This window comes from Rhinoraja longicauda, chromosome 18, assembly GCF_053455715.1.
Source record: "Rhinoraja longicauda isolate Sanriku21f chromosome 18, sRhiLon1.1, whole genome shotgun sequence".
NCBI classification, from domain to species: domain Eukaryota; kingdom Metazoa; phylum Chordata; class Chondrichthyes; order Rajiformes; family Arhynchobatidae; genus Rhinoraja; species Rhinoraja longicauda.
The window spans coordinates 21,169,322-21,192,544 of NC_135970.1; the positions used below are offsets into that span (position 1 = coordinate 21,169,322).

General features: G+C 37.9%; 1 protein-coding gene across 1 annotated transcript; it reads right to left on the reverse strand.

The window, feature by feature from the left end:
• Window positions 1-629: 629 nt before the first annotated feature.
• api5 (apoptosis inhibitor 5) lies at window positions 630-22,557 on the reverse strand. Its single transcript, XM_078415287.1, has 14 exons — window positions 22,400-22,557; window positions 19,025-19,186; window positions 18,611-18,704; window positions 17,411-17,476; window positions 16,512-16,663; window positions 14,755-14,961; window positions 12,968-13,072; window positions 12,683-12,772; window positions 10,989-11,170; window positions 9,935-10,028; window positions 8,234-8,290; window positions 7,820-7,896; window positions 5,885-6,018; window positions 630-4,310 (listed from the first exon to the last, which is right to left on the reverse strand). Exons 1-14 carry the CDS (start codon window positions 22,466-22,468, stop codon window positions 4,231-4,233), a joined length of 1,569 nt encoding a protein of 522 aa, XP_078271413.1. The 5' UTR covers window positions 22,469-22,557; the 3' UTR covers window positions 630-4,230.
• Between the last annotated feature and the right edge of the window lie 666 nt (window positions 22,558-23,223).

The window sequence follows — 23,223 nt, forward strand, 5'->3', positions numbered from 1 at the left end:
CCAAAATGTATAAAAATGGCCTTTAATAAAATCTGACAATGTGCACTTTAACCACATGTGATTTTTTCTATTACAAATCTCAAATTGTGGAGTACAGAGGCAAATAAACAAATAATGGGTCTTTGTCCCAAACATTATGGAGGGCACTGTAAGCTGGAAATTTTTGATGAAATTTAATGTGATAAAGGTGAGGAATTATTAAATCATTCTTGTTGATCATTCTTGCCGATATTAGCACTTGTGTGTATTGCCCAGTTTTAAAACTGGGCAATATACACACAAGTGCTAATATTGACAAGACTGATGTTGAGGCATATTAATAATGTCTTAGTTGAAACAGTGCAGTAGGCGTCCAGACAGAATCTATATACTAAAACTCTCGTTTGTTTGTTCCTGGACTACAGCCAAAACGGTACACAATAGCACGACAATTTTAGGCCCACCTTACTCACAGTTGTCCTTTTGGTGCTAATAGAAGTTTCATTGAAATCGGTGTTATATTTTTAAAGTTATTCACATTTTAAAGTTTAAATCTATCTCCTAGGGAGGAAGGGAGGGGGTGTATGGAGGAAGGGAGGGGGTGTATGGAGGGGGGGGGGGAGTATAAGGGGGGGGGGGTTGAGGGAGATGGATGGGGGGAGGGGAGGGAAAGGGGGGTGGGGGTGAGAGAGTGCTGCACCAATGCAGGAGAGGTTTGGGCCCAACGGGTCCACTTGGTCTAGTTTTGAACTAAAAGTTAGAAGCTCAAAATTAAATGCTTTAATTGGGCATAGTGAATTGCTATACATTACCTTCTCTCTTGGGATATTCCAATAAAGCCCTCAATAGGCTTCTGTCGTAGTTGCAACTTACCCAAACAGAGACAAAAGCTAATCCAAATATCATTAAAGTACACAGATCTGTTGCTTTGACCAGAAATGCAAAATGAGTTCCCAACAATCATGCCTTCAGAATCAAGATGCAACCAGTATATCATACTAGTAAGTTATGTCACTCTTTCACAACAGTGTTACCCCACAGAAGATTTTGAGAGGACACCAGGTTAAATACAAAGCAGTCTGGTCAGTATTTCTACATGAACTGACAGGGAAACAGAATAAAAACAAAAGTAGGCAAGAATCATTAATTCCAGATGAGCAGATTCACTGCCAATATATTTTTGAAAATTACAAAGGAAGAAATTAGCTCTCTAAACTTCTAATACAGTTTCGTTCGTGTATCTATATTTTAACACAATTTTATCAAATTCTCACATCTATAAATTATATTTTCCTTACCACCGCACACACACTTCATATTCCAGGCCGATTATGCAGTTAAGCAGATACATTTCTTTCCAATTCATTGAGTGTCAGCACTTAAATTTTGATTGTTGTTGCATAATCAAATATTTAATGTTTATAAACTGCATTATACATTAAAATTCTCTATCTTCCAGATCACAAGCTCCTGCAATTCCTGCCACTTTGAATGGTACTCTCAAAACTGCTATTAAAAAAAATCCGGGGGGAAAAACATGCCACCTTTACACAAGATTGAAATTAATAGCCCTATAAAAATATTTAAATCTCTTCAACGGTTATTGGTTATGACGTTATTGAAAACCTGTTGACAATGCAGCTATTTTTCATCATTGTTTACTGATTATTAGTGCACAATACAAAAATATTATTCAGCATGCACCTTTACCATATAAAACATACATATTCCAAAAGGGTAGGACTTATACTTCCTTTTACCAAAAGAAAATGAAGCTGCAAACTTTGTTATTTTTGTAAACAGAAGCTGCAATGACATTGATAAAACCAGCAAATACCTACAAAAAACACGTTCAAATATGTACAGACACCCCTATAAAAATTACATGCAGTTATAGATTTTCTAAATCTGTTTAAGAGACATACTTTTAACTGCTAGATTTTAACTATTAAATCTAAATATTGAAATAAATCATTATGCACAATACAAGCGTAACTTTTGCATATTGCTTAAAAATGCTCTGGCACTATTATATTGCAGACAAAAACTAAAGAAATAGGTTCTTCTGTATAACTTACAAGAGGGGAGGAGGGAAAAAATCACCTTTCCCCACATATCATAGTTACTGCATTAGTTAGCTTCCAAGGAAAGACTGTACAATGACTGGATTTCAGAAAATGAATACATAAACATTGAGCATTTACTGCATGCTGACATTCATTGCATGTATTCATTCACCTCCAACAGCGTTCTTCCAAAATACATATATATTAATTTGCATAATGGTAAACTTAAAGTTTTGGTAGTTAAACAGCAATCCAAACAGACAAGTTTTGCTCACATATTCTGGAGTACTTAGTGGTATTTGGTACAAAAAAACAATGTAGTTATCTGTGTTTTCCAAGACCAGTTCTTCTACTTTAGATCATTATTCAAATTTTAATCGACATTTAATGTCCCCACTGTGGCTTCAAAACAGTGCATATTCCATGAAGACATTCCCAAATTTTGGCACAGAGGAATAGATATATCACCAGAAATATTTCAGCAGTGATCCAGAACAGACATATTTCAAGGCCAGTATAGGTTGTTCAGCTGTACTGGTGAAAGTAGTATTTCTTCAGCATTTTAACTGGAATCAAAATTTTGTGCCCAAATCTACAGCGATTCCTTAAAACGTACATCTATTCTAGCACTGAAAGTAGCTATACTTAACACATTTAATGTTCAAGTAAAAATATTAAAGATCAGGTTACTGCTGGGTTTCAGCTTGTTCGCACGTACTTAGTCACAGTATGCAATTTCGTAATGTAAATTCGTATCAAGCCCAACAGCACATCGATCTTCAAAATCAACTTTAAATTTAGATGACCAGCTAAAACATTAACACGTACAAGTTATTAACTATTGGTTTATTGAGGGCAGGGATACAAACTAAGGAAGTGATGGATATAGTTCAGTAAATCATTATTCACAGCTAGCTTCTGATATCCAAATGAAGCCCATTGTGCACTGCAAAGGCACAGTGAGATAACATTTGACATCAAGACTGGCCATGGAGATGGACAATGAAGCAGGGATCCAAAGCAAAAATGCAGACATGTTATGGAATCTAACAAATTATTCTTTTAACTGCAAGTATTCCTTAACACTCTAGTAAATACGTACAGGCCATAAAGATGGAACAAATAGCATAAATACTGCACAAATCACAGTAAGTTTATCACTGCATATACCGGGTGTTCATCCACAGGAGTAGTGGCATTTACTTACTGAATGGAAAAAAAATGAATTGCAGGTTGAGCTTCAAACATCTGGTCCACACCAAATATGCACATTTCTATCTTCAATTTAAAAAAATGAAGTCCCCTCATTCCAACTGGAAAAATAGTGGCCACTGAGAAAAACATCAGGTAGAAAAGAGGCATGGAGACACCCAGCTTTGTTAGTAAAACTTCACATAGGGGGCCAGAGAAACATTACTTATCAGCAGTTGAACTGCCAAGATTTTTTTTCACTATTGGCCTCCCTGTGCCAGGTTTTTTCTAGGTCAAGGACAACTCATCACACGGCCATAAAACGACACTAAGCTAAAACGAGTATACTCGGAGGGTGGCACTAAACAGGTTAAAACGTTCAACAGGTATTTCAATTAGGAAAGTATGAGACCCAAATTTTTGAATTGCCAGTGCTAGTATTCCTATGAACATGCTTTATAGTAATATTTTTTTTCTAGTGGCACACGTTAATTTGGAAAATATGCCAGAACAGCTTGGAAGTTCCTATATTTGGCCATGGATCACTCGTATAATTTTAAATGTGATCCCATTCCTGTAATATATCACATTACTGGGACATGACCACGAGAACAACAGATTGCATCGAAAGATTGCATCCATTAATTTCTTTACAACTAACTTTGCCATGGTGCCTTAGAAAGGTGGACTTAGGAATGTCAAATACTGTTGCTTTGCATTTTGAAAATTTCTTCCAAATGTCAGAAGAGCAGTATAAAATAAAAAAGGAAATTAAAAATGTTTAGAATAATTGTGGATTTGGAAAAAAAACAGCTTCACATACTGAAATATAAACAAAGATTGAATTGTACAAAGTATCTTTTAGAAATTAGGTTTAAATACAGAATTCTTTTTTGAAGCTATTCGCAGTTCTTGTGGGTGCTCAGCAGCAATCCCAAGAATACAGTACACAGTAACTACTGCACAACACGCAACGGTGAAGGAATTTTTATCTCTAATAGAGTCGTCCCCTGCTACGATTTCCTCGGCCGCCCCATCCTCGACCTCTGCCTCCACGGAAACCACCTCTTTGTTCTGTAGTGAAAGAAAATTACTTTCAAATTATTTTCTTATCCTTGTGCAATTTTAATATCTTTGTAGATAAACAACAAATTATGTAGGTATCTACTTGTAAAATGAGCAGAGTATAAATATTCTACAGAACTGACCTAATCACAATACTGAAAGTTACACCAATTGCATGAAACTCCACTTTTCCCAAATTAACTATAATGTACAATTTAAAAACAGTTACCCCTCGCTCCCTCCTTAAGATATTGACTCAATTTCAAGTTATTTCCTTCCTTTACCCAGGACATGAATACACTCAGGACAGACATTAAATCTTGAATCTAATTAAGATAAGTCACAAAAAGCTGGAGTAACTCAGCGGGTCAGACAGCATCTCTGGAGAAAAGGAATAGGTGAGGTTTTGGGTCGAGACCCTTTTTCAGACTGAGAGTCAGGGAAAAGGGAAATTAGATATATAGACAGTGATATAGGACAAATTAATTAAGATATGCATTTGTTCTATATCTCTCTCTACATCAGTCTATATCTCTCGTTTTCCATTCCCCTGACTCTCAGTCTGTAGGGGCTTGACCCAAAACGTCACCAATTCCTTTTTTCCAGAGATGCTGTCTGACCCACTGAGTTACTCCAGCATCCACAGTTCCTTCCTACAGATTGAATCTAGTCAATGTTACTTTGATCCACTTTCCGGGTGACGAATGAGCACCACATGACAATGCCCTTCCAGTCCAAGAGTGGAGCACCATGACCTGAGGTATTTTCCCCACTGCAAGAGATTTGATAAGAGAAACCTCTCTGCTCCAACACATTATATTACAGTAAACCCTTGCTTTAATAGACCACACAGGGGAGATGGTGTCCTTTATTACTGTACTATTGGAAAAACAGCCAATAAACAAACAATACAATAAACAGCAAAGGACACAAAATACAGAATACCTTGGGAGAGCAGTGTCGTTGTGGTAGTGTTGCTACTGTACAACGTCAGAGATCAGAGTTTGATCCTGTCCTCGGGTGCGCCTTGGGTTTCCTCCGGGTGCTCCAATACACTGCTTCGAAACCACATTGCAAGTTGTCCTACACACTACGAGTTGGGGGCGGAGGAGGCCTGGGTCTCTGGCACTGTGGGGTAGCGGCTCTGCTGGCAGTTCTCACATGTTAAGAGGCCAGTTGGGCTGTAGGCCTGCATATCTTTGCAGCGTTGGGGGAGGGGTGGGAGGTGGGTGCGCCCGGAAGAAACTTACACTGTCTTTTCTTTGCAATGTGGGAGGAAAGATAGAACGACGACAGTAGTTCTGTTCTACACACTGTGAATTGTTCCTAGAGCTAAGTGTGAAACTAGTGTACAGGACAGCACGGACTCGGTGCTTCAATGCTATATCTCTAAACTAAACTAAGCTAAAATTATTCAAAAACACCTAGCGGTCATTCCGTGCAACAACAAACTTGGTCTACAACAAGTTGGGTCTGCTATAACCAAAATCCATTATAAATAAGTCTGTTAAATTGAGAGTTTACTGTATTGTGGATGATTAACAGAAATTCATCCAAATCTACAATTTGTTGATAATGCTTACCGTAAGAGAAGTTACCAAGATTGCCACTGTATTTACCACTAGGTGGATTATAGATTTGCCTGGTATCTCGTTTTTGTGCTGGAGGCTGTTTCTTGGGAGGGGATGAAGTGTTTTCCTCAGCCATTCGTTTTTGCCTATTAAGATCATCAATTATAGTTAAGGTTCATTTAAAATAAATTAAAACATCAGATTAGGGAACAATTTATAAAGTACTTTACTGTCTTGCTCCCTTCAGTTATTTATAGCTGTTATTTCCTTACAATTAAATCTTGTGCAATTCAAAAGCAATCTATACCATTAACTTAAATTGAAAACAAATGTAAAGGTTTTATCTTGTGCCCACAGTGTCAAACTAACAAAACCAAATGAAAGGAAAAAGATAGATATTGGATGAGATAACTGCAACTAGCTTGAATTATATATACACATATAAAAGTATGCTAAAATAACTTTCATTCACTGCTTGGGGGAACAAAAACCCAACCAGAACACTATAAAACCATCCTAATTGTTCACACCATCTCCTAAAGAACCCAACAATCTGTTTTCAGTAACAATCACATTTTCACAAGGAAATATTACATAATTAATTTTAACATCACTATATACAACAAAAATAAAGTACAAACTTCTGGGGAAGGGTGGAGGAACAAACCAAAAAAATCACTAACCCTACTCAAAATTACGTGGTATAAATGCAACATTTTCCCCACTCAAAACAATTTTTCTATTAAACCTCGTGCATTTTGAAATAGCGTTAATAAGGTGATGTGACAGAATAGTCTGCATGATTCAACGTAGTTTATAGATTCTTAAAGTCTGAAGAAGGGTCTCAACCCGAAACATCACCCATTCCTTTTCTCCAGAGATGCTGCCTGTCCCGCTGAGTTATTCTAGCATTTTTTGTCTATCTTCGGTTTAAACCAGCATCTGCAGTTACTTCCTACACTATAGATTTTTAAAATTTGTTGACAGGTGTCTTTTTTTTAAAACTTAACCTTTTGAGTCAGATTATATCAAGAAAATTGTGATAGTCTTGTGCAAAGTAACCAGTCATATTTAGAATGACAGGAAGATACCATTAACAGTGGAAGCTGTGCACCAGATGGGTCATGCTAAAAGATGTACATGCACAGGGAGTCTTGCAAAAAGCTATTTGTCTTCCAACATTGCCCCTTTTCTTTCCATGTTCCTTTTATATCAATTACTTTAGTCTGATTGCCAGTTTTCAGCTCAACAAAGATAAAATCACAGCAAAAATGAAACTCTGCAGCCCATTCCTGAAAGTGGTGTTATGGTAGATAGGGTGATCAAGGATTTCAGTACATTTGCCTTTATTAGTCACGGTATTGAGTATAGATGTTGGGATGTTATGCTACAGTTGTACAAGATGTTGGTGAGGTTGTGTTCAGTCTTGGTCACCCTGCTCTATGAAGGACGTTGTTAAGTTGGAAAGAATACAGAGAAGATTTACGAGGATGTTGTCAGGACATGAGCTATAGGGAAAGGTTGGGCAGGCTAGGATTTATTCCTTGAGGTGCAGCAGGTTGAGGGTTGATCTTACAGAGATGCATAAAAACATCTACAAGTCAGACAGCGAGTCCAATGGATAGAATTACCTGAACTGGATCTCCACAGTTGAATAAAGTGAAAACCAAAGGTTCAAATCCCCTGATGATTTAATGACTTGAAGCTTAATTGAACGAATTGTGGTTGCAAGAACTGGTCAGATGACGGTATTGCGTAATGATATCACAAATCATTCTCATCATCTACAAGAGTGGCTATTTGTCTCCACTTAGAGTCAGACAGCATGGAATCGGGCCTGTGTTTTAAATTAGGGGATCAACATTTTTTTTTTTTTTTTAATGGGTGCTAGCTTCTACGAGGGGTACGATAACTGTATATAATGCAAGATACCAAGTAAAAACTTACCCTCCTTCAACTTTCTGTACCGGCTTCCAAGAAAGGGTGACTGTACTTTTATACGAGGGAGGATTGTGGAACAGGTCCTAACCAACAGAAATGTGCAGGTTATACATTGTTTAAGTCCAGCCTACTTCACTCAGATACACAAGGAGTCTATATTGCTATCAAAAGTGAAAGTGGCACTTATTTTGTGAACAGAATACAGAAAGTAGTAGACCATTCAGCCGATCCACCCTAGCTTTTCTACCCCAAATCTACCAGTTTTCAAACATAACTTACATGTAAATATTACGCAGTTTATTAAGCAATACCGAAGAATGCAGGTATCCATGACAGAATATACATTTAGCTGCATAATCCGAATATAACAAACACACACATTCCCTATGTACGTTATAATCAATGGTTAAAAATGATTACCTTGATAAGAACATTAATGTTATTTGTTATCTTCAGTGCAACAACCTTAATTTTGTTCTGTGGAATAGAAACAGTATATTTAAAATGTGAAATTTTCACTTCAATATCCTCGTAAATACATAATGTTCCTTGATTTATGAATACTTAATTTATGATATTTTGCTGTAGCGCCATTAACTCTAAGGCACAAGGGTTTGATTTAAGGATTTACTTTTGTCATAGAAAGTGCACTGTTAAAGGGCAGAGAGAATTGATGAAGTCCTGGAGCCATTAGTAATACCAGTATGACTGTGCACTAGTCTCCAAAATGATTCTGTTCTCCATGGCATTATTATTTTACTGCTTCAATAGTCTTGTCCATAAAGACAGCAGATTGCTTTGGTACAGTATATCAATAACAATCTTTGTTGACAAAACTGTGCTCTTGGCTCTATTGTAACAGTAAATGAAAACATCCGCAATACACGACAGAAACACAATGACTTTCGAGACATTTAGTATTTACATAATGAGAGCATTCTCATTGAGGTTCAGCAGTGAACAAACAGCTTGAACCCAAATTGGTAGCCTTTGAAGTATCCACACAGGCATGTTATCCAAATTTCCATTTGGAGAGAGTAACAGAAGGTTGTACCCTTGAGCACAATTCCACCTCCTTCGAGGCTTGAGACAAGCCAGTGCATTTCTTTTATCAAGTCCTGCAGGATGTGGATCGGGACTAAAGATTTGTTTAGTTTAGAGATACAGTGCAGAAACAACTCTTCGACCCACTGATTCCGTGCCGACCAGCGATCCATGTACAATAACACTATCCTACACAAACAAAGGACACTTTACAATTTTACCAAGCCAATTAACCTACAAACCTGTGTAGGAAGGTACTGCAGATGCTGGTTTAAACCGAAGATAGTCATAAAATACTGGAGTAACTCAGCGGGACAGACAGCATCGCTGGAGAGAAGCAATGGGTGACGTTTTGGGTTGAGACCCTAACCTACAAACATGTATGTTATTGGAATGTGGGAGCAAACCCAAGCACGTGGAGAAAACCCATGTGGTCATGGGTAAAATGTACAAATTCCATACAGGCATCACCCGTGGTCAGGATCGAATCAGGGTCTCTGGCGCTGTAAGGCATCATCTCTAATGCTGCGCCACCATGCCGCACTCTACTGATTGCAATCTTTTGGACAATTACCCAGTGCTTTACAGATTTCAACAAGGTATTAATCTCATCTGCGTCTTAAAATGGCAACCCATCATGGTCAACCATGACCTCTTGTTCTAAATGTTCAACCTGTCAACATGTCTCAGGATCTCATGTGTCACTTGGGGGATAGTATAATATAATGGGAAGTTTGATTTTATGACATTAATTTAAGATTTAATTGTTCCTAGATGATACTTCTTTATTTAAACATGTGTTGATGCATCTTTGGGTTTCTTGATCAAACTTCTTGAACTCTGATACATCAAGCACATGTGCATTTGGATTTTTAAAGTTTGAAAATAATGGGGAATGGTATCCAATTGACAAATTCTCACTTAATGAAACATTCTCCAAGAATGCAACCCATTCATAAATCTAGGAATATCCATATTAAATAATTGTGCCTCCAAGACAGTCATAGTATCATCTACAATTAGAACATCCAGCAATTTCCATCTGCCTCTTTAAGCCTCATACACTGGAATACATACCTCATCCGTTTTTAAGGCTTCACCTGTTTTCCCTTGCAAAGCAAGTCGCAGTTGTCTGATATAAACTTGTAAACCTCTTGCAAAATACTGCAACCTAAACAGGACATTGTAGAGTAAAAATGAGACAAGGAAAATATTATTTTCAGATCTTGGATGTAAATGCAAAAGCATTCCTTTTGTGTTTCAGCGACATTAGCCTCATCATAGTTATTTGGTTTGCAATGTAATACTTTCATTTCAGAGCAACCTAGGTTGCTATCACTGAATTGATCTTCAACAAATGGAGTTCGGATAGTTTGTGACTTAAGTTGAAAAAGTGCTGTCACGTGTTAACAACAACTGATATTTATCAGAGTAATCACCTGAAGAAGCACTGCAAAGAAATGTACAAAAGCTGTAAGCCAAGTTAGAAAGCAGGGAGCTCCAAAAAAACAGGACCAAGGGAAGTGAACAAAGTCACCAATGGTTATTTTGGTGAGAGAGAGAAAAACACATACTAATATTATTTCAAACAGGAAGATATTTTGAGATAAGGACCAAATGTCACAAATCCAAGCTGAACCAGATGCTCCTACAAGTGGGATGCTGAATACAAACAGAAACCACTCATTCAACTGAAAACAAACTTGTTTTCTCAACTGTCCAGACATGGAGTTGTCAACCTAAAATGCTTTGACATAATTTCCACGGGAGCTGCTTCACATGCTGTTTCTAGAGCCAAGCATCTTGTACACAGAAATAAGTGATTTTTGAATAATATCTGGCAGGATGTCAGTTGGTTCTTTGGTAGAGATATCTGTTGTAATATGAGATAACCCAGTAAATATTTCCCTTTTAAGTAGTAACCAATGAATCAGCTTGCATCACCATTTCAGGCAGGGTGCACTGATCACAGCTTGCTGTCATTCAAAATGTTTTAATAAAACTGGAATTGATATGTAGTTTGTCAAATTAGAGTCTATGAAAGGTCGAGATCTTTGAAGTACAATAAGATTAGTTTATCTTTTAACAAAGAGAAACAAATTTCAGTGTATAGTCAAATAACATTCCTCACCTGATTTTGAAGTCCTTGAGTCTTTCTGCATTAAGTTTTGCTGTAAGGAAATCTGGGAGTTTCTTTCCAAGTTGATGAAAGCCAAACAGTAGACATTCAACATAACTAAACTGCAGTTTAGGCTCCTCATTGCCTGCATTTTCTCCATTTTCTGCTTCTTCTGGGGGCAATGGCATATATTCCTACATATTTCAGAAATGCAAGGTTACTCACAAGAACAGATATTTGATGATTGTAAGCTGCAGAAGCACTGAGTTTACACGTATACGCTTTGATAAAGCTGTATGCGCATTAAATTAATCCCTGTAAATGGCATCAATTCAAAATAAAGTGATTTGCAGTGGAAGAAAACAATAAAGCAATGTTTCATTTTTGGCTTTTTGACATAGTTTGCAAGATATCAAACTATTAAAGAATAGTTGGTGTATTCTGCAATTACAATAAAATCACGAGATTAAAAGAGAAACTTGCCCAATTTTGAAAGTAGACAATAGTTGAATGTGTAGGAAGGAACTGCAGGTGCTGGTTTAAACCGAAGATAGACACAAAAAGCTGTAGTAACTCAGCAGGACAAGTAGCATCACTGGAGAAGGAATGGGTGATGTTTTGGGTAGAGACGGGTCTCGACCAGTAACGTCACCCATTCCTTCTCCAGAGATGCTGCCTGTCCCGCTGAGTTACTTCAGCTTTTTGTATCTACAGTAGATTAACTGGTTGAATTAAAATAATTTAGTTTAAGGTTTTAGGATTGTTTGAAAATAAACTTAGTCACAAACTCATACAGCAAAAAAACAGGCAGTTTGGTCAAACTAATCACACTGTCAAAGATGCCCATCTAAGCTGGTCCTATACATTCACATTGGCCTATATCCTTCCAAGCCATTCCATCGACATATCACTAATTTTGGTGTCATCTGTAAAGGTACTAACAATGTAATTGTCATCCAAATCCTTCCACAACTACCCTTTGACCCCTTCCTTCATGGACTCCATGTAATCCAATCTTCCAGATTAGTTTCCTATGTGGAACCTTGTCAAAGTCTTTGCAAAGTTGAAAAAGACATCCTCTGCTCTATCCTCATCAATCTCTCTCTATGATTCGTGAGGCACAATTTCCGATGCACAAAGCTATGCTGACCATCTCTCATCAGTCCCTGCCTTTCCAAATGTTGGTAGATCCCGTCCCTCACCACTGAAATTAAGCTCATCTACCTGTATTTCCTGTGCTTGTTTTTGCTGCCCTTCATAAATAACAGTACAACATTAGCCACACCCCCCCACTAAAGGTGATGCATATATCTCAGACAGGGCTTCACAATTCCTTCTCCAGTTCCCCACACTCTACCCGATCAAGCCCCGGAGATTTATTTATCTCCACTTCTATACACATCCAACATATTCTTTACTGAATTGTAGGATATCCCCATTAAGTTTCCTGAGTTTGATGGTCTTCATGACTTTCTCCGTGGTAAAAACAAGAGAAATATTAATTGAGGTTCTTGGCCATCTTCTGTCACTTTTACACAATGATGTACATTGCAGTTTTTGAGAGGCCCCCATTTGCTCCCAACATACTCCTTTTCCCTTAATATACTTAAAACTTATTTGGATTTTCCCTACTCTTCTCTGCCAAAGCTATCTCATGCCTTGTTTTTGCCTTCCTGATTAGATGCTAGCAAAGATTTCAGGCTTACCAGCAATTTTTCAAATAATTGCTTCAAATTACTTTCCAACTTTTCCATATCACCACAGAAAGGTGTCATTTCTCCCAGCAACTTTAAAACCTACAAAATGAAGAACAAAGTTAATTTTTACCTGACAGTATTTTAATAAAATTGATCTGGCAATAAAACAAAAAATGTTAAGTTTACATCTACTTGTAACTCGTGGTTCACAAATTATGCTGCTATGTCAGTTTACTAGAAGTAGGAAAGATTGTACAAAGTAAAGAACAATAATTAAGGTCATCCAATTCTTACCTCCAACTGAATGTCAAGTCCTTCTACTGGACTAGTAAGGGAGCTCAGATTTGGTAACACTTGCTCACAGAAGTATGTGACAAACCTGGTTGAATGAACATTTTTCTGAAAGATAAATATAAATAGGACTGTATGAGGCATCACGTCTCACTGTATTTAGTACATTTCCTGGATTTAATCTTAATAAATTAAGATCAAATTGCTCCTTTTGGCATAATCCACGGTTTTTAGAACAGATTTTCTAATTTTCAAAAATCACCTTCCAATCTGGTTGAACAGAATTGCAGTCACAGAATTATGGTAGCAGCCTTTAATATTTCAACACTTTGTCACATATTGTTTAAGTAGGTCGCATGGTTCTTTTGGAGCCAAAATATACATTGGCTCTCAAGATTTTATTCATCTCACAAATTCATGACTGATGACAGAATTTTTAATATCCCACTTCCGTTGGTGTTATTTGATACAAGTGGACACCCAACTCTTGCTTTTAATTCTGGTAAATCAGTTGGCATCAATAAACATTGTACATAAAATAAAAAAGGTGATTCCTATTCAAGTTCTTAACAATGCTTCTCTACCACGTGCTTAATTTCATAATGTCGGTGCATAGACAGACAATGGCCGTTACATTTTTGGCATGCTCCAAGTTTCAACAACTTCTGGCAAAAACAAAGTTATTGGCAAGTTTACCACTCGAGTCCAAAGCCCTTTCGCATCAATAGGTGATTCACCAAAACCAATAGTTCACATTGTTGCTCTCTTGCTAAGCTGAGGACAAAGCCCCGCACTACCCAACCGTATGAAGGTTGAATCCTTCATCAGTGCTCTTCTGTTATCAAACAAAAAGTAAAGTACTGGAAGAACTCAGTTTATCAAGCATCATCTGTATAAGTAAATGGACAGATGAGGCTTCAGGCCAGAACTTTCTTCGGATATAAGGGCCCCAATCCCTCCCATCAGCTATCCATTGACTTCCACAGAGACTGCCTGACCTGCTGAGTTCCTCTGGTAGTTTGTTTTTTTCCCTCCAGATTTTAGCATCTGCAGATTCCCCATTTTACAAACTTTTAAACAGTTTCAAAGAACTTCCTGAATACATACGTGTTCCAAAGTATTTGTTGGGTTTTACACTATCCATCTTAATATTCCCAATACTACTTTAAGTCCAATATGAAATACTCAAGTCAATCTCTTAAAGCTTAGGTGATGTACTTCAAGAAACCTATCCAGAATGTATGATTAAAAAAAACAACAGTTCCTCTTACAAAAGCCAGAATTCCTGAAGTCCTGGATTTACACCTGCTGATTACAAATCCCAGGATTGTAATCTGTCACTGAACCCCTCAAGACTACCAGCTGAAGACCACATTGTTCTACTGATTTCCTTGAACGACAATTGGTACTTTAGCTGCTGTATCGCTCGAAATGCAGCAGACCAATTAATTTTGATGGGAAGGAGCCATTTCGGGGAGGAAGGCATTGTTTCTTTAATTTAACTAAATAGGTGTATTTAAAATATACTTGTATTTAATATTGAGCCTCAAACCTGCAAAAACTTGTGCAAGGTTTATTTTTAAGATCTTTCACAATGTTTATAATTATAATAAATATGTCCACCAACTTTCAGATGTGACTATTTGAAGCAAAAATCATCCTATTATATACTGGCTAGCGTAACTATTAAAAGCAAAAACAAAACTTAATATTTTCAAAATATCTGGCAGATTAAATAGTTACATTGCAAAGGATAAGACAGCTATTAATTTATTGAAGTTTATCCTTACCGAGAAAAGCGGCACAGCCTGTCTTGTGCATTGTAATAATCTGTCCACTGAATCGGGATCTGCAGGATTGAACACTTGCTCTAAATCTGCCTGTTCGGCCACCAACTCGACCAACTGTTGTCGACCACTCACTGTCTGAAGTATCTTCAGGCTAGACAGAATTTTCATGAATAAAACAAACTCCTCGCCTGTAACATCATCAAGTACCTAAAAACAAAATATTTGACATAAATGCTGCTCCTTAAATTATGTTCCTTCCTAATTCCTTTCTTTTAAAATGGTGAGGATGGAAGTAAGGGAGCAAATTTTAAAAATTATTTTGTCCTTTGAGTGCTGTTTAAAAAGAGCAAAATGAAAATTCAGGTACCAGAACGCTCCAAAGAGTAAGCATCTTTATATTTGATTATTTTCAGTTATGCCCATTTAAAAAATAAAGTTGCTATCATTCGTAAAAAGCATTTGACCAACAATGAAAATGTTTAGCTTGCATCTTGGGCATTTATTATTTAAACTAGGTGAAAACCATGGTTCTACTGTCGTTCACAGTGCATGGCGAAGAAATGGGTTTGACAAGAAGAAAAACCTTTCAAGTTTGGCTTAACAATTCTTTCTATGCTGGCAACAAACAACTGCAATGCAAATGTTCTGTTATTTAATGATGCCATATTAGCAAATCCACAAAACATTATGATTGTGTTCTGCAGTTGCAAATGTTGCTTACCAGCACTTGCTGGTGACATTTCTAAATTTAGAAAATAAAAGTTGCCAGCTTCATGTAAATTTGTCTACACAGCTTTAGCTGAGTTTATATAAAATCTCAATCTGAAATGAACCACTGTGATACTACTTATTTTGGATTATATCTTGGCTTGAAAAATCTATCAAGCTGGCATCAGTTCAATTCAGAGTCACTATTTTAAAGTACATTTAAGAGAAGATCCAGAAATAGAAATATGGATCAGGACACCGAGAGATATTCCTGTTTATTTACAAACCTTTGTTGGAGTGAAACATACTTGCCTATATATATGCAGAAATTAGAATATGGTTACAGTGTGCCATTAAAGCTGCTCAGAAAAAAAATGCTCTATTTTTTCGTGTAATGCAGTTAACAGCTAATTAGTTTCAAACAACATTTATCCCAAACATATTTATTCTCAATTTAAAATGCAAGTAGTTGTGAGATACAACTTAACACAGAATAAAGCAGGACAATACTGAAATATGAATCCAAACAAATTTATAAATTATTTCTAACTGCTTCCAATTGTAAGCCAAGAATATTCCATAATACTTGTTTCTCAGTTTTTGTAGCTCACAATTAAGTATGATAACTAGCCTCACTTGAACCAGTATCTCACAGATATTCTTCTGACGCACTGATTTTCTTTGAATAATACTTAGAATATTTCAGACCTACTAAAGGTACTCACCAACTACTTAAATTAGAAAAAAATTAGAATTTACAGAATTACCAGACCAAGTGGACCCGTTGGGCCCAAACCTCTCCTGCATTGGTGCAGCACCCTGTCCTCCCCCCCCTCCTCAACCCTCCCCCCTCCTCCCTCCTCAACCTTAAAATGTGAATAACTAAAAATATAAGACCGATTTCAATAAAACTACTTGCATTATCACTAAAGTGACAATGGTAAGGTGGGCCTAAAATTGTCGCGCTATTGTGTACCGTTTTGGCTGAAGTTCAGTCACAAACAAGATAACAAACGAGAGTTTTAGTATATAGATTTCAATTTACTTGCCTTTTTAGATTCAACAAAAATGTATTCTTCCACTTCTTTGTTCATTACTTCTTCTGGTAGTGCCTTCAGTTTTGTGGAAATAAACTTTATGGCACGTTCTCGCACAATGTCTTCCCCTTGGATTATCTGTGTGTAAAGACCACCCAAGGTTCCTTTCCGAAGAAAGAAATTAAATGTTTTCTTAAAATGTAATATGCACATATTGTATGAAAGCTTTCAAGAGGTATAATGCAGACCTATTATTAAAAAGCACAACTGCAGAGCTATATTTCCAGATGTCCTTAACTTCTACATTGACAGCCTGTAATAATCAATTCACAACATCCCCACAAATCCCTGCTGATATTTACAAATCCATTTCATTCAACAGCCAGAACTTGATTATATCTACATAAGATGCTATTTATTTTTATACCACTCTTCTTCCACACTTCCAAACTTAATTTTTGTAGAAGTGTTAATTCTTTTTACTTTTTTCCATTTTCCCTAATTTGATATTTTTACTCCTTATTCTTTATTACTATGTAGGTTCTCCACTTTTTTCTCTCAGACTCCCAAGTGATACCCTGATTTATCACAGGTTAATAATCTGCATCTTTACAGAATAATACTACTGCACAGTATTTTACTAAGCAAATTAATCGCAATCGTCGTAACTTTTAAATAAACTATATTTTACATGTAGGTTTTTCCAAAGTTGTCTTTTAAAAGTAAATGAAACACGTGCTCGCCTATTGGTTATTGGTATGTGAAATGAATGATATTACACAAGTAAAATTATGTATTAAATTTCTATAACTTCTTTACAACACAGTTCAAAATAATACTTTCATGGTAAATACTAAAGCTTGTCAAAATATACATTAACAAAATAATTGCAATAAGAAAATAGCATTTACCTTTAGCATCAATCTTGAATATACATATTAATGCATTATTTACCAAGTTGAACTCCGCATTATCATCTGGAAAAAAAATGGGTGCAATGCAATCCAGAATTTGGTTATGTAATGATAATCAGATTTAAGCAGTTAATATTATTTGAATACATTGCAGAAAGATTACCTCAACGTTCACTGCCTTTAACTGAGCTGTCAAATGCTCATCATGTAAACCCAATCATTCCTGGGATCATTCTCGTAAATCTCCTCTGGACTCTACAATGTCAGCACATCCCTCCTCAAATATGGGGCCCAAAATGCTTCAACACCTTATAAAGCCTCAGCAATACATCCTGCTTTTATATTCTAGTCCTCTTGAAACGAAGGATAACATCGCATTTACCATCCTTACTACCAATTCAACTTGTAAATTAACTTTTTGGGAATCCTGCACCAGCATTCCCTAGTCCTTTTGCACCTCCGATTTCTGAATCAGCTTCCCATTTAAAAAAGTGTACATCTTTATTCCTACCAAAGTGCGTGACCGCACAATTTGCTACACTGTATGCCATCTGCCACTTCATTGGTCACTCTCCCAACCTGTCAAAATCCTTCTGCCTGCTTCCTCTACACTACCCGCCCCTCCATTTATCTTCGTATCATCCGCAATAGAAGGCATCCAGTACAAACTATTTTAATACTGCAATTAACCTACACGTACTGGTGAACAGTAATCAAATCAATTTACCAATATACTGCATAGACATTTAAAGTCCAGTAGATAACCAGTCTTTGTACTATATGATGGGTTACAAATCTCCTTCAATTTTATGCTGAAACTATGATTCTTTATTATTAGAAGCATTGCTGCTGTTCTAAAGTAACTTTTATTACTGAAAATCCAGTTGTGAATTTGAACAACTACCGTGCAACTGGCAGAATATTGCTATACATGGACAGCAAAGTATACTAGCAAGTGGCCTTCAAATGATCACTCTTCACAACTATATTTCCAGTTAGAATCCATAGCGAAGCTTACTAAAAATAATATTTTTGCACTACCATAGCAATAGTTCTTACGTGAAGTCTTGAAGTAAAATAATTTATTTGAATGTCAATTTCTTTGAACTATTACTAATGTGATAACTTTGAACAGCAATGTAGGCAGGATTAAAGTTTAACTGAGAGTATTCAAACACTGTCAAAATATTCACATACCAGTCTGTAAGAGCTGTGTTAATATATCTGCAACTCTTGGAAGATTGTCACCTGTTGCAAACTGAGGCAATTCTTTAATGGCTTGACGGCGAATCTAAAAAATACACCACTTTGTTATACTTGTATATTATGTTAAGTTTAATTAAATGATGTGTTGCATTCATTCTTAAATGTTCTAATATACTTTAAACATTTCCTCATTTATAATCAACATTCAAAACATAATACATTGGAAATTAAGGTATTGAAACAAACTGAATAGCTAAACTTTACCATTCAGGACTATTGAAAATCAGTTAATAAAAGAACAATCAATTTCTTCTTTCCTCCCTCCAAAAAATACTTCTTACTCAACTCTATGCCTCCCCACCAAGCCAAGATCAGATTCTTACAAAAATAAATGATAACCCTTACTGAAAGATCTTCATCCTCACAGAGATCCAATTGAGCATTGATGGCACTATCTGCCAACTCTGGAAAATGTTTGAAGAACTTTGGAATAAATTGTGCTGCCAATCTTTTCTCCTTAGCGCCACTCTTCACACCATCTAGAATAGCCTGATACGAATCCTTGTGCTGCAAAAAGAAAAATTATGGAATTTACTCACAAAGCCTCAAAATATATAGATAATTCAGTTGCATAAAGTTTACCTTTCAACTGTTCAAAGTCCCAACTGTACCAAAACCTGTACCAGAAGCCGTTGAATTGGAGATGAAGGCGCAGGATGGGTCATCTTAAATCTGATGGGTTGACGTGAAAATTTGGCTCATATTCCAGCAATAAAATAGTCTATTCCATTTGGTTCAAATGTCCAGAGGTATATTCCAATCAATCATTTCCAAATTGTTTAAGATATTGAAATACATCTGCTTTCTGATCAAAATGTTGGAATCTGCTTTATTCTGGAAGTATTACTGGGCCCTGTTTTCACCTGACAAAATTATTCACTATTCCAGACATTCTGAAATTGCAAAGTCTCTCCAAATACTTTGTCACCAAGTGCAAGAAGCTCATGGACCTTATCACCAATGTTAGAAGTAGTCAGCTTCCTTTGATGCCCACCTCCATTCTCTGGTCCATTGCACACAGGACCAAGCTTCAAGATTTTGCCATGCCACAGTCCTGAAATCATATTTTTTCACTGGGGGAGTGCTATCTTCCACTCCCCCATCAAGCTCATCCAACATACACCTCTCCCACTTATCTGTTGAGCACTTACATTTCCTTCCTGCTCTCAAGTTACCTAATATTATTTAATGTTCTCCATTCCCTACCCCCTCACCAATTTTTAGACAATAGTTCTTAAATGGCAATCTTTAACTTCCCTTTCTTCTTAAGACTCCTTGGAATACCCTTTCAAATTTTTACTGGGGATGTCATCTGAATTCCTGACTAGATTTCTTAAAGATTATCCTATATTTATGGCCTCTCGTTACACTCTTCCTGATGTGGAAACATTTTTCCATGTTCACTATTAACATTTTACTTCATTTTAAAGAGCTATCTATGTGTATTAAAACTCAGTTAATAATTTGCGATCTGCAAACAAGCAGCAAACAACTATTAATTCGAGTCATGATGACCATGAAAGCTATGAGGTTGTTCTGAAACCCCATCTAGTTAATTAGTTTTGTTTGGGGTTTGGGGGAATCTGCAACCCTTAATTAGTTTGGCCTACGCAATTCTAGATTTACCCCACATGGTTGCCTCAAAGGTATTCCGAAGTGGCCCGTCAAGCCATTCAGTTGAACCATGACTGTAACATTCAACAGTAAAAATATATAACTAGACTGACTGCTTGGTTGTGACTTAGGCATCGATTTAAGAAACAGCAAAGTTGCTCTCAGCCCAGTCAACTTTATAAAATATTGTCAGCAGCCAGATGTAAACATTGTGCTAATTCTCCCCCATCACAATTACTTAGTATCTTCTCACCACAGGACAGACCCTCCAGATGGGGTAATACAGTGGTTAAGAGGCAGGAGTAAGTGGCCCTGAAAGGCATTAACATTGTCTCCAGACCCCAAAAAGTTTCAAGGAATCAGGTCAAACATAGTCAAGTAACTATCTCCTGATTACTCCATCAGCTGATGAATCAGAGCCCTCCACACCGAGCAGTTCACAGAAGCACGAAAAATAGCAACAGCACAGCATGTATTCAGGGTGGGAAAAGTTGATTTCCATAATTAAAAAAGCCTTAGCAATCCCACAGTCAACTGGCCAAGCACTGAAAAATATAGCTGCCAAATTGGTGCAGTACTGAGTGAACAGAAGGGAAAACGTCATCCTCAATCTACCTGCTTCATGGGCATCTCTGGTAGAAGTGATGACCACGAATCCTCCTATTGTGAAGTCCTGTTTGAACACTGAGCTGACCCTCCACCATGCCATATTGCATTGCAAATGTGTTAAATGGGATGTTCATAAGAGACCTGGCAGCTCAAACCCTTGGAACGAGAGATTTGCCAAGCCATGTGTTTAAAGAATGGCAACCATTTTTTTCTGCTGGTGTTGATGGTCCACCGGGCTTCATTGCAAGCACAATCGTTAAACTCATGGCGTAGCCAATCACTTGCTACTTCATTACTATCAAGCCAGAGAATCAACTTTAGTTAAATAAGGAATGTAGAAAACATACAGGAGCAACACCAAGATTATCTAAAAATTAAGAGGTGCAGGCCAAATGAAACTGCAATGCAGAACTATAATTACTACACAAGGAAGACAAAAGGTTATGTCTCCTCTAACAAGCAACTCACCACCAGATACCCCTTGGCCTTTCCAACATTTACAAGGCACAAACCAGGAACATGCAATTCTCCCAATGAGTGTACCTTCTCAATGAGCGTAATTCTCAAAAGGCTTGACCCATTCATATCAAAGCAGTCCACTTATTTGGCTTCTCATGAAACATTCATTCGCTTCATGGACAACATGCAGCAGCTGCAGTACGTATCATCTACAAGATGTACTGCAGTTAGTTGCCCAGGATACTCTTACAGTCCATCCCAATGTTACGGCCTCAACCACCTAAACAGACACCTCAAAGAAAAATATATTTACTTATTTAGATGTAGCTCCAATGTGATCACCTCAGTCCTATCATTTCATATTTCCACAATTTGTTGTTCAAATAAAAATATATTTGAGGTTTCAGATTTATTTTTCCTCATTCCATATAATGTGTCTTATTCTCTTCAAAGTCTTAGTACGAATATTAAAGTACATCTGATGAAGGGTCCCAACCTGAAACGTCTCATCCATTTTCTCCAGAGATGTTGCCTGACCCACTGAGTTACTCCAGTATCTTGAGCCTGACCCACTGAGTTACTCCAGTACCCAAAAACAGGAGGGGGAAGACAAAATGCGTAGTAGGAAGGATGGACACAGACTGGAGCAACTCAGCGGGACAGGCATCTCTGGAGAGAATGAAGAACCTTCTGGGTATGAAGAAGGGTCTCGACCCGAAACGTCGCCTGTTTCTTCTCTCGACTCCTGAGATGCTACCTGTCCCGCTGAGGTACTCCAGCATTTTGTGTCTATCACAGGAGGGGGGGGGGGGGAAGGGTGGACCAGCGAGCAGCGGCCACCCTCAATAAACTGTAGTCGCCCGTCCACCCCTATCCGGACACCGCTCCTTCACGCTTTGTTTGAAGCAGCGGATCAGCCGGTCGGCTTCCCCCCGGGCAGCCAGCGCGGCCCAGGCCTACCCGAGGCCTCCAACGGCCCAGCCGCCGCCGCTGCTGCTGTGTCTTCGCCGCTTTCCTTCCCCCTCCCGCCGCACTCACCTGGCCCAGGTTATCCGAGGCGTCGGCCAGAATCCCGTAGTTGCGGTACAGCTCCTCCACCGTGGTCATTTTGTCCGTCAAGGGCGAGTCGCCGCTGCTGTGCCGCCGAACACGACTCTACTGCTCCCGGGTCACTGACACCGCGCAGCCTCCCCGCTCAGCAGCGCCCACTGCAGGCCTGGAGGACAGACAGCAGGCGCTCAGCCCGTGCAACGTGTACCCACCCATACCTTCAACATCAGGCTGGACTAGGGTCATAAGTGATAGGAGCAGAGTTAGGCCATTCGGCCCATCGTCTACTCCGCCATTCAATCATGGTTGATCTATCTCTCTCTCCTAACCCCATTCTCCTGCCTTCTCATAACCTATAAGATCATAAGCATTCGGGTCCTGACTCGAAACGTCTGCTTTGACCTGTTGTTTTCACCCCTTACCCTTTCATATCTCTAGTCTCCCTCTCCCCTGAAGAAGGGTCTCGAGCCAAAATGTCGCCCTTTCCTTCGCTCCAGAGATGCTGCCTGTCCCGCCAAGTTACTCCAGCATTTTGTGTCTATTTCGGTGTAAACCAGCATCTGCAGTTTCTTCCTACACATTTTGTCTGCCCCACCGCAAAATCTGCTCCAAGTATACCTACTTTGAAGTTCTCCTTCTGACGAGAGTTTTGCAACACACTCTTTCACTGCTCCCCCTCTGTGATTCCTCCTGCTCTCCAGCTCTACGACCACGTTTTAACCCAGACTCGCTAACCAAATGAACCTACAAATCTGTACGTTTTTGGAGTGTGGGAGGAAACCGGAGCACCCAAAGAAAACTCATGTGGTCAC

Bases quoted from the DNA above. Each gene is read 5' to 3' on its own strand.
- api5 (XM_078415287.1), bottom strand. From the start codon at position 22,468: ATGACCACGGTGGAGGAGCTGTACCGCAACTACGGGATTCTGGCCGAC. The intron at 10,029-10,988 runs GTGAGGAATGTT...TGTCCTGTTTAG, and splicing joins CTCAAGGACTTCAAAATCAG to GTTGCAGTATTTTGCAAGAG. The intron at 4,311-5,884 runs GTAAGCATTATC...CTTTCACTACAG, and splicing joins TCTTGGTAACTTCTCTTACG to AACAAAGAGGTGGTTTCCGT.